Raw genomic sequence first — 12,443 nt, 5'->3', positions numbered from 1 at the left:
GTGGGCTTTATGTGGAGATTCGCGGGCGATGATTAGCAATTGAGAAAAATAAAGCAGGAATATATATGGTAAACAAGGAAGCACAACGAGATAGTGTCAGTTAGTGAGTAAGAACGTGAGTAAAAATGTTGTTGAGAAGTAAAGGAACAATTCTGTGTGCTCCAAATGCTTCCAATTTATGGGATAGGGACTCAAAGATGTAATCTTTTAGTGCTATAAGTGGTCCGAATTATGTATAAATGTGACCTTATTGTATGTATGTCTTTCATCACTCTTTTAATCCTCTTTAGACACAAGATGCCCCGACCCGCTCCTTTTGCTTAGATATGAAAAGGAAATTATTTGAGCAATATGATTAATTGTGCTTTCTGGGATTTGTGATTCTTGTACGACACGGTTGTGTAATAAGGGTTTTTTTTTTTTTTTTTTTTTTTTTTTTTTTTTTTTTTTTTGTCTGAAATATGGGTGCCTTTAAAATTAAGGTGTAAATAAGGTGATAGTTTTTCACCCATGTTAAATTTTAGTAGACATTTTTTAAAATTTGAACAGTCTATAGAAATAAGTATTAAATCATCAATATGTAACTACACTTTATTGTAGTTCATTTTTTTTTGGATGAGTCTTTTTCTATCTCCTAATATTGATGCTCATTATACCCTAAGCTTGGATGAGTCTTTTTCTATCTCCTAATTCCGATTTGATTCTCTCTGATCTCTTCACACGCAAAATCAATGTCTCCAATTATAAATGGCCTTGTTTGGTAGTAAGCTTATTTGGGGTATATTAGCTTATTTGACTAACTTTAGCTGATTGACTAGTCAAACAAGCTAATACAAGTGTTTGGTAGTAAGCTTATTGAAAGAGATTATTCCACTAAATAAGCTCTTTTAGAAAAAGCTCATTTTAGGAGCTTTTTCAATTAGCTTATTCATTAATTATTGTGAAATGATAATTATAACCTCATTTAATTTAAAATCCTATCTAAACTACCTACCCCACAATTAGCTTATTGGTCATTTCACATACTCAATCACCTTTAAGCTATCATCTATTTACCAAACACTTTTATATAATCAGTTAATATAATAAGTTAATCAAATCAGTTAATAAAATCAGCTAAATCAATCAGCTTCAGCTTTCAACTTTCTCTCAAAAAGGACCAATGTTTTTTTAAGGTACATTTTCATTACATCTTCCCCATTTTATTAAAAAAGGCTTTAGTTAATTAACTATAAGAGGTCGTACAAGACTACAAGATACACATGTATTTAGGACTATATTAATAATGACTTTAGAAGTATAAAAATAATTTCTTTTGAGATTTTTTTTTTTTTAAAATGGAAGTTGACTTAGTTTAGTCAAGATTACATTATTATTAAGCTTTCATCGCCCTTCACTTTTGTATCTCATCGATCTCATGACCTTAGCAATTGGCTCATTTGGTGGATAAGTATGATAAAAAGCGAGTTTGATATTAAATTATTCGTTTTTAATTCTGATACAAGACCAAAAGTGACTGTGATATCAAATTATTCGTTTTTAATTTTGATACAAGACCAAAAATGACTTTGATATCAAATTATTCGTTTTTTTTTTATTCTAATACAAGACTCGCCTTAAAAAAAACCAAAATTTAAACAACCAATTAACATCATTTTATATGTGAATTATCATCTATTAAATGTGTCGTGTAAGAGATACATGTGACATAAAGAAGAATACTCGTACATATAACACGAGATGGTTTGACTGTGCAAAAACAACTATAACCTAAATGACGACAACAAAGGAGACATACACATCCAACTTTAGGTGGTTGCTGGAGCCAAAGATTGAAAAGGAAAGAAGATGAGGGTAGCTAGTACGTACTAGCAATAGCAATAGCAATTTGGGTGCTCATCTTATTGATGAGTGTACAAAACAATACATTAAGCAGAAGCAAAAGGTTAGGGTACGTACTATACTCATATTATTTTTATGAATGGTACTTATAATATAGTTGATCCATTAATTGCCATCCAAGGTGCGATAAACATTGTATTGAAGATAGATGTACTGTGTAACAGAAATTTATAGAATTTTTCATTTGTTTGTAAGTTGTTTGAAATAAACACGTTCATCAATCATCACAATATCATACGATGCGAGTTTATGAGAATGAAATTACTAAAAGCCTCTTAGACCGAATTTAAGAGCGGGTAAGTTAATTAGTTGAGACCGCATAATGATTTGTGTAAATTGAGACCAATGAACCATTTGATGTTTTTCTCCATAAGTTTAAATAGAGAGAGAATAGAACTTTATGAGGAAGGTTGTTTACTCTTTAGTTATTAATTAATCTTATGCATATATCATAAGTGCTACATACGCATGAAAGTAAAGTTCTTTACTAAGGGTTGTAGAGTTTTACATTGGGTGTCAGATTCTGTTAATGGTTTCTTTTTCCTTACCCTACCAAATAGGTATGTTTCCTAGCCTTTAACCCCTTTAATCCATCATCTTTCTAACAAGAAATCCAATTCCCTTTTACACGCACAGCATACCCTTTGTCTGTTCATTCCCCGGGATAATACTCCTTCCGTCCCATAATATAGTTCCTATTTTTTTATTTTGGAGATTCAAAATGTTGTTTCTGTTCTATATTTGGATAGTATGTATAGATCATTATATACTAACTTTTTAAACTTTATTCATTATACTTCCTAATTTACCCTTAGATTTTGCACATGCCTTGTACTTTTTTCTATTTTCTCTCTCTAACTTTTGTCTATAATTATACTTTTCACTTTAATTAATGTAATTCTTTCACTTTCTCCACCTATTTCTTAAATACCATAAAAAAACACAAACAAAAACTATATTATGGGACGGGGGGAATACAAGGCCATGTTTTGTGCTGTTTATTCTTGTTCATTGCTTCGACATTTCTAGCTAATACCATCATAGATTTAAAGGACTCTTGAATACACATTCACTCCTTCACAGTTTCTATGTTGTTCATTCATTTTAAAAAGTCCGCCATAGCAATGTACAAAGGATTCATTGACTTCAAATTTTCCTTAATTTTGATGTTATACTTGATTTGATCAACTTATAATATCATTACAGTCTAAAAGACTTTATATATTCTTACTTGTTATCAGATGTACCTCTTTTTTTTAACCTATTTTTATTAATTTTGCTTATTTGGTACACTTATCACATGATTAAAAGCGCCAATAACATGTTTAATCCAAGGATGCACATAACTAGCTCTACATGTAGAACGACAACAAGACTAAAGTGCTGATAAGGTTAACACATGTGAATCAATTGCAACTCTTAGGCACTCTTAATCAAAGGACAAACATTGTTCTTCTTATCCTTCTTATTCTAAATCCAATGGCATGTCAATTGAAGCATTCACATATACTCAAAGTTCACAATGAAAATAATAGTGATGCAGTGAAGTTGATTAGATGCCAAATGAAGAGTTAAAAAAAAGGGTAAAAAGTAAAAACAGTTAAAGAAAATCACGTGTCTGAAGTAAAACTGTAAAAGTAAGGAATCATCCAATCAAACAAGAAGAAGCCTAGAGTGGGCCGTTAGCCCGTAAACTGAGAAATTGGGTCACCAATCATTATTGCTTTTGCAGCAAAACCCACGCGTAATACATCCCAATTCATGGGGTAAATTGAATTTAAATTTAAAACAAATAAAAAGTGAAAACTAACTTTTATACAGTAAGTTTTTATTATTTTTTTTTTAATTTTTTTTTACTGTAAGAGTACTAACTTTGTTATCTATAGTACAAGCCCAACTAACCCACCGTATATACTTCATCAACTCATCGGTTTAGCAGTTTAGCACTTTAGCTTCATCAGATCTACTGTTGTAATTACTTTGTTATATCCACTTTGTTAGTGAAAATAAATTAAAATATTGGCTTACCTTTTGCCTTTTGTAGTTTACTTCATTACTTCATATATGTACGTTTCTATAGCAAAACATACTCCATATGTATGAAGTTAGGGTGAGTTCTAATCATCAGTGTATTTAATGTATTTAGCGGAGTGATATTAGGGTGGATTGATTGAGTTACATAGTGTGTTTGATTCGTGTGGAGCACAAACGCCACATTAAATATAAATATGGTAAATAAGATGAATAAAAAGTATAAATGCGTAAGTGGTTCAGTCAATAAACATGACCTACAATACGCTTCATATGTATTGCAAATATTTTCTTATTATCTTTCATGGAGGATAAAAGAACAGCTGCAATGAAAAAGATAAAAAAAAAAATCTCTGTCGCAAAAGTGGAGTAGCATCTAGCTTGAAATTGGCTTTGGTAGCTTCTCACATGTCTACCTTGTTGTACACCTGATGATATTTTTTTTTTAAAAATAAAATAAGAAACCCTAATTTATTTTCCAATGAAAAATTGAGCTTATGCATGCCCTTGTCATTAAGATTATGCCCTGTCATTGAATCTCCTAAAACAATATTCCACCTCCAATTTGAATCACCTCACGAATATTTCTAGATTGATAGATATGTGCAATTTAAGCAATCAATTTTTCTTTGATTCAAGTCACAAATAATACCTTTAAACTTATTTAAACTTATATGTGAGATAGAACTTCTCTCAACTTAATGGATCTTATTACAACATAGTATAATTTATATTAGTTGTAAATTAAACTTGAGTACATAGCCACTAACCCTTATTAATACTTATACTAACCACGAAGTATATATTTTTTTTTCTTGATCTTGTTAGAATTAAGCTAAGTTTTCTTGAATAAGTATTATAAAGTGAACAAGGAACTGCAGTAGATAGTTATTAATTCTAAACAAAATAACGCTATTATTGTCCATATAGTTAGAATGGGTCTATTTGGCAACATTAGCTAAAAAAAGCTTAATAAGCTGCAGAGTAATGATTTTAAAATTGTAGAATTAAAATGACGAGTATATATAAATGTTGAAAGAGATAGTTAGTCTCATCTACTCCGTAACATGAATGTATGTAATATAATAAATTCATAGTAATTTTAATGACTCTAAATACAGTATGTCATAAGATTAGCATGAAATGAAAAACATTTTATGTATGAATTTGATATGGCTAATGGCTATAAATGGCAGAACTAGTTGAATAAAATTTGCTTATTGTAGAGAAACATAAACACATTTTAAGCATAAACTGTGTGAAACTCAGACAATTTGGAAAGAAGGAGATCAAAACACAAAGTGAAAAGTGACACATAAGCTGATTTGACAGCCAATCACCTTATCTAAGGTCGTTGTATCACGAATAATTATGTGTATGCTGCAATTATAACCTTAACTTTAACCTTTTTGTCTCTAGAACTTAAAAATTGTTTTGTCGCTCAAAAAAAATTGAAACTGGTATTTGTAAAATTATACTCTAATAAGGGTAATTAACTAGTTTTTTTTAATTTCTTTCAAAAAGCTAGTTAATTATCCTTTGTAAAATTATACTCTAATAAGGGTAATTAACTAGCTTTTTTAAAATTTCTTTCAAAAAGCTAGTTAATTATCCTTATTAGAGTATAATTTTAAGATAGATTTAAATGTTATTCTTAATACTACCCCGGTCCAAATTATTCACAATTTTAGAATATTTTATATCTCACAAATAATACCCCAAAGTTATAAGTAATCTGGATCGGAGGTAGTATGTGAGATCAAATCTCGAATACTTGCCATTAATAGAAGTATGTGTTATTTTGAAGAGTAATTAAACATTACGGAGTACATGAAGCATAATAGATATAATTTCTATAGTTAAGCTACTACTATTTAGTACTTGCAATATATTATCTTCCACCCATATTTCATCGAGCTTCTGTTAGAGGTTAAGATCTCCATATTACATCGTTCATATTAAACAAGAAATTTCGCTACACTTACATGATGAGTAGTTTATTTTAATTTATATCACATTACATACAGCTGCTTCAAATTAATGGTCAAAACTGTGCATTAACATGCGTGTCAGTCAAACTGTTATGATTAATCTAAAGCAGAAGATTAGAACACTTCATAGTAAAGTTAAAATTAAACCTTCTAATTGACCATAATCTTTCCTTTGAATTAAGTAGAAATCAATACAATATATCATATGCTAGAAATCAATACAATATATCATATGCCTCCAATCCATGGCACCATAGAAACATAATTAATTCAATGGAAATAAGTAGTGTCTCTCTTTTAAATTACATGATTATTATTTGATCACAAAGTATGCCACCCTCATAACCTAGCAAAATGGAAATGACCCAATTGTGGTCCTCATCCTCTCTATCTATTATTTATCTCTTTCTCTATCTATTACGGAGTATTTATTTTTCCTAACTTTTTAATTATTTTTTTTAATTATTATTTCCCCTCCCAAAAATCACATAAAAAACTATCACATTCCTCCTCCCACATTCTCTCTCCAACACATTTCTCCTGCCATCTTCATCACATACACCCTCCATGGACTTCCACAAACCCCAAAACACAACCCCCGCCGCCTCGGCCGCAACTCCGAAAAGGATGATGATGATGATGATGCGAGACAAATCGGCCAAAACACCCACCACCACCACCTCACTCAACTTTGATGATGATCAAAACTCGGATGATCAACAAGAAGATACAACTACTACAACTATTACTATTCCTTTTACCGAAGAGAAGAAACAAAAAAGATTAGGTACTAATAATAATACCAGTACTAATAGAGTTACGAGTGGCGATAGCGGTGGCAGTGCTGGTGGTGCTGGTGGTGGAGTGACAAGTTGTCAAGCTGAGAAGTGCACGGCGGATCTAACCGAAGCGAAGCGCTATCACCGCCGTCATAAGGTGTGTGAGCACCATGCTAAGGCCCCTTCTGTGCTTGTTTCCGGCATCCGCCAACGCTTCTGCCAGCAATGTAGCAGGTAACTCCCATTTCCATCATAACTACGGTATAATATAATCTTATTGTCTCTAAAAGTTCTTCCAAGTCAGATGATTAATAACGGTCTTACATTTAAAAAAAAAAATTAAAAAATACAAACTATTGGATGGGAGTAATATATATGATTAACTACTTTAAATTATGCTATATGCATCATTATATTATTAGTATTATATGTATGTCATTTTTGGTATGTTGAATTTTGGTACGTTTTGTGATCTTAATATTAACGAACTAGAATAGGGGAGGGGATATTTATCATGTTATATATAGCTAGTTAATTAACATTATTTTGTACTTTAATTAGTTTCTTCTACATACTATAAGTGGTATTTTAGAAAGTATTTTCACAAATTTGTGGCCTAAAGTATTTTAAGGGTAGTTTGTGAGATTTGAAATTATAGGACGATTTTGAGATTTTTGGTATATTGTTTAGGTATGTTTGATGATGTTGAAACTCTTGAAAGTATGAAATTGATTTAAATTTATTTAGCATGGTTTACATTTATTCCAATTTTTCTTACTCTTATTATTTTGTGGGTGAAAGGCTTTCACATGTGATTATGTGGTTATGGAATATTTATAACAAAAATGTTTAGCCTTTTATTAAGGGCTAATAAGAAACTTAATCCAAAGTATAATACATCAATACCAAATATACTTGACACAAACACTTAATAACACTTTAATTTAATTAGTAAACACACCTTTAATATACTTTTTTACATCTAATGACTTGCAATTTAATTTAATGAACTCATCAAAAAAAAAAAATTTTAAAAAAAGAAATAATAATAATAATAATAATAATAATAATAATAATAATAATAAATAGAATAGCGTACATGATAGAATCATCACTATAGTGGTTTTTGTACAATTAATATCCCACTCTTCAAGTTTTAATTTTCGCCTCACATCCTTGTCTATGTGTACGTACTCGTCTTAACTAGAATGGACTTGTCCATATGTACAATAACTAGGGCATAGGATGGACATTTACCCATATTTTATTGAAAGTAGAATACATTGAGGACAATAATTTTCTATTTCTAATCATTTAATTTTATTATTTTGACATAGGATTAATAAATTAATTTATGTATTTATGTTCAACTACAACTTCCAAATAATCTAGAATTTAGAATATTCCATAGAAATCTTACCATACAAACAAAAAACAAAAAAAAAACAAAAAAAAAAAAGAAAAAGAGACAATATAAGGTCAACGCTATTTGGTCTAGGCTGGCATTAGAGTCCTCCATTTACAAAGTATATGGTCAAACATCCTCTCCTTTATTTTCCACAACAAACTTTATTCTATTAGAAACCGACAAATTTCAACTCATTTTCCAAGTGGAATTTGGTCCTCCTTCATGTCAATTTGCTACATGAAAATAGAATGTGAAGTTTATGAGTTAAGTCGTTTAGACACTTTATCCTTTATGAGTTTATGTATAAAAAAAAACTAGTAATCTTGAGCTTGAAAACCAGAATATTATAATTATTTATAATCATGGTGGATTTTCATCAAGGCTCGTACCTTTTAATTTATTTTACTTTTATACATAGAGATTAAATTGTCTAAAAAATGTACGAGTAGTATATAAAATGTCGGTGTCACAATAATTTATGATTTGCAACTCAACGTAATTTCATCCTACTTGCTATGTATATTCTCAAATTTTCATATACATCTAACATCCAGGTTTCATGAGCTATCTGAGTTCGATGACACAAAGAGGAGCTGCCGGAGGCGTCTAGCAGGGCACAACGAGAGGCGTCGTAAGAGCGCATCAGAATCTCAGGGAGAAGGCGGGTCGAGTTCAAGCCAGAGTAAAGGGTCAAACCTACAATTAAGGACAGGGGATCAAGCTCAGATATCCTACTCCGGGAATAACAATAATAACGGCAATTCATCTTACAAACAATTTCAGATCAGATAAGCTAATTATCTGATTAAATTAACCTCAGTTGCTCCCTCTCTTCTGTCATTATGATCATCTAGCTTAGCTAGTAGAACAATTAATTATAAATGTTTATGTGTAATTTTAATGTTATGATCAACAAGTGTATGTTTTTAGGCTAGCTTAGCTTATTCTAATCTAGCATGCACTATTATTATTATTATTATTATTATTATTATTATTATTATTATTATTACCAAATTGTCTGTAAACTATAACTTATGTGTTGCATTTGTAGCGCCGGTAGCCGGCCTTGGTTACGCTATTAATTACTTATTAGCTACGTTGATTAGAAGTTTAGAATAGTATGAAATACCAAATGCTTTTCTTTTGCTCATCGTTCTTCTTCTTTTATTTCCCGATCAACAATAGGGTCTGGACCGAAGTCTAAAACCTATAAATCACACATGAACACGTTGTGTGGACTTATTTGTCCACATGTAATGTCACATAATTAATTTCGCCTCATATATTCACACGGGCAAAGCTTAGTTGAGGCCTAAGAGAGTAAGAGGGCCATGACCCCTGTGGCGTTTCGCCCTTACTAGTGCTTCACCTTACTCGCGATTATTGAAGTATCATGAATGAATATTAGACCTAGATCGGCCTCCCACCTCAGTCAAATTTGGCTTCGCCTCTGTATGTTTCTGCATTCGAAGGTAACCCATGATACAGTATGTCGTGTAACACTTATTGTCTGATACACCAATCCACACATACATATCGTATCATCGTGTATAGTCTCCACTTCCTTCCAAGAGTACAATGATTTGGTTTAAGAAGTTATATTATGGTACGAAGTACATCACATGCCAATCAAATGGATGATAATTTTTGTTTTTGGCGAGGGAAAATGGGAACAAGTATATGATAAAATTGAAGGATAATCTCTAGCATAAAATGGAAACATTACCCCTTAAAACCAAACATATTATAATCATAGAAATCAGCCTATTAAATAATTAATGTAGCAAAGTGTGGTCCATGAATTAGCATAGCTTGTTTGTTTGCTGACAAGTGAGTGTACACTTTTCTTGCGCAACTATCATTCCCAATTAGAGATGGCAATGGATCAGATTTGGATCGGGTGAAGCTTCACCCGCATCCATTCATTATTCTAATCGCTCCATCCACATCCATCCATCATCCGCTTCACCCATCATCCATATCCATCCGTCCATCATCCGCGGATGAAACGGGTGGAGCGGATGACTAATGGATGAGTATTAAAGTTTTTCGGTTATTTGTACAATAGTTTTATTAATTAAAAAGGAAACAATAACAATATATAGTTTGAAAAATTAATTTGCAACAAAAAAATACATATAATTTTCTTGCACATTTCAGATTTTATTATTAAAATTCTTAGATTAAAAAATTAATATATGTTAAACGGGTGGGTGGATGATTAGCGGGTGAAAAAAGTATCATCCATATCCGATCCGATCCATCATCCGCTTCATCCGTCACCCGCTTTTCATCCATTTAATTCGGGTTTTCATCCATTTATTTATTGCGGGTGGAGCGGGTTAGTGGATATCCACTTAATATTGACATCCCTATTCCCAATGGAAAGAGTTTTTTCTTATGCTATTGGTTGACGAAGGCAGTACTGTTCAATTGAACGCATTCATGACTTTTTTTCTTACCACCGTTGTCATCCATACAATTTTTTTTTTTTTTTTTTTTTACTTTTCATTACTTCCTCCCATCATTGTGTGACTAGGATTTTGATGGGTGATAACGAGTCGAGTTGAAGTTTGATTGCTCGGTTTAACTTGCACTTCTTCAAGCTTGACTAGTCGAGGTTGTTGAGCTACGAAGTTGAGGCTTTCTCAACTTGTACACCTTATGAATCGGGCGTAAATTACATGGATTGGATTGAATTGAACTTCTCAGCCTCTCAAGTTCTAATTTAATCTTATCGTTGTAGGACTTTGATATTTGATTTGAAGTTCCATCGAACTATTCACTTATAAAAATCTAGTCCCATCCAAAAAAAAAAAAAAAAAAAAATTCACTAGTCTAAATTTAGTTTAATTTGGTCCAAACTTTTTTTAATGACATTTTAATAATTTTAGCCTTCAAGCTCAGTAAGCTTTATTTAAAAAAAATAAAATAAAATTATCCAATATTTAATAATACTAATGAGAATTGCTTCACAAATTATAGCTCCAATTCTAATAGACAAACTACATATACACGAAGACTCAACATAAGTCATCTTTGTTAATTGTTACAGTAGCAAATAGCAAGTTAATGATGTAGCTCCAAATTAACATGAATCCTCAGTCTATACTCTTAAAATTTATAAATAGAAGTAACCTCTCGAATAACTATTACCGGTCTACCCTACTTGCTTTAAAAGATTTTCTTTCTAAAAATGATACTACCTCCATTAATTGTTATTTGCAACTTTGGAATATTTTATATCTCACAAATAATATCCCAAAGTTGCAGATAACAATTAACGGAGGTAGTATATCTCATCTATTAACACAAATGTATTCTAGTTAAAAAAAAAAAAAAAGAATACTACTAGTAGTAAGTAAAAAAGACGAGCGGGAGAAAGGGGGGGGGGGGAATAAGCAGAATTAATGATGTATACAAGTTCATACCTTGCTTAATATTGCAAAACATTCAAGATGAAATTAAGAGAGTCAATTTGAGGACAAGAGGGAGGGGAGGAGCAAGAGTAAGAGAAAATAATATTAATTAAGCATAAGGGTCTGTTCACATTTATAGATTGGAGCTGAATTGAATTAAACTGATTGGAGCTGAATTAAACTGAATTGAGTTGAAATGAATATTTTATGTGAGAGGAAAATTAGGAGCTGAACTGAATTGAACTGAAATTAAATAAATGTGAATAGACCCTAAGTAGAACATATTTTAAGTGAAGACCAAAATCTCCTAATTAAGCAAGAGTATGTGCACAACAAATTTTCAAAGATTTGGGCTTAATTGACCATGTGGACTCCCAAAGGCCAACTCCAAATCAAGTTCCTTATGAAAAATTTGATTCCAAGTCCAATCCAATCCAAAATTTTTGAAGTTCATCCAATCCAAAATTGGAAATTTTTTGAAGTTCATCCAATCCAAAATTGGATTACACTAGATCATGGAGTTTCCCATTTACACCCCTCCTATGAATCAACTTGTCACCGAGATTTAGGATATTTTGACTTTTATCACAGAAATTATTTTTTTACAATTAAAACTTAAAAAAAAAATTATTTTACCATAAAATAAATCTTAGAATTGTTTTTTTACCACTTACCGTCAAAATCATTATTAAATCAAACGGTTTAAAATAAAATTATTCAATTTCCATGCCAAAAACAAATTTCCCTTTCATGTAGGATGCATGTCTCACACATTTCCGAACGTATGAACTTAATGGCTATGGACTATACCTCCCAATACCAATTACTTATTAGAAATTAGCCTCGCTTGGAGGTATTACGTACTCTTCTATGAAATGGAAATTATGATATATTCCATAATCACTCGCGAGTC

The 12,443-nt window shown here is 31.2% G+C and overlaps 1 protein-coding gene across 1 annotated transcript; it reads left to right on the top strand.

Annotated features, from left to right (window-relative positions):
• The first annotated feature begins 6,182 nt into the window (after positions 1 to 6,182).
• LOC110686979 (squamosa promoter-binding-like protein 3) lies at positions 6,183 to 9,239 on the top strand. The gene is made up of 2 exons (XM_021863611.1): positions 6,183 to 6,937; positions 8,666 to 9,239. Exons 1-2 carry the CDS (start codon positions 6,492 to 6,494, stop codon positions 8,901 to 8,903), a joined length of 684 nt encoding a protein of 227 aa, XP_021719303.1. The 5' UTR covers positions 6,183 to 6,491; the 3' UTR covers positions 8,904 to 9,239.
• Positions 9,240 to 12,443: the final 3,204 nt, after the last annotated feature.

This window comes from Chenopodium quinoa, unplaced genomic scaffold, assembly GCF_001683475.1.
Source record: "Chenopodium quinoa cultivar QQ74 unplaced genomic scaffold, ASM168347v1, whole genome shotgun sequence".
NCBI lineage: Eukaryota > Viridiplantae > Streptophyta > Magnoliopsida > Caryophyllales > Amaranthaceae > Chenopodium > Chenopodium quinoa.
This window is presented reverse-complemented; position numbering and strand designations above follow the sequence as displayed.

What these genes read in the sequence shown, in the direction of transcription:
- LOC110686979 (XM_021863611.1), top strand. Translation starts at nt 6,492, where the DNA reads ATGGACTTCCACAAACCCCAAAACACAACCCCCGCCGCCTCGGCCGCA. An exon ending in TTCTGCCAGCAATGTAGCAG is followed by an intron (nt 6,938 to 8,665) that starts GTAACTCCCATT and finishes TCTAACATCCAG; the next exon opens with GTTTCATGAGCTATCTGAGT.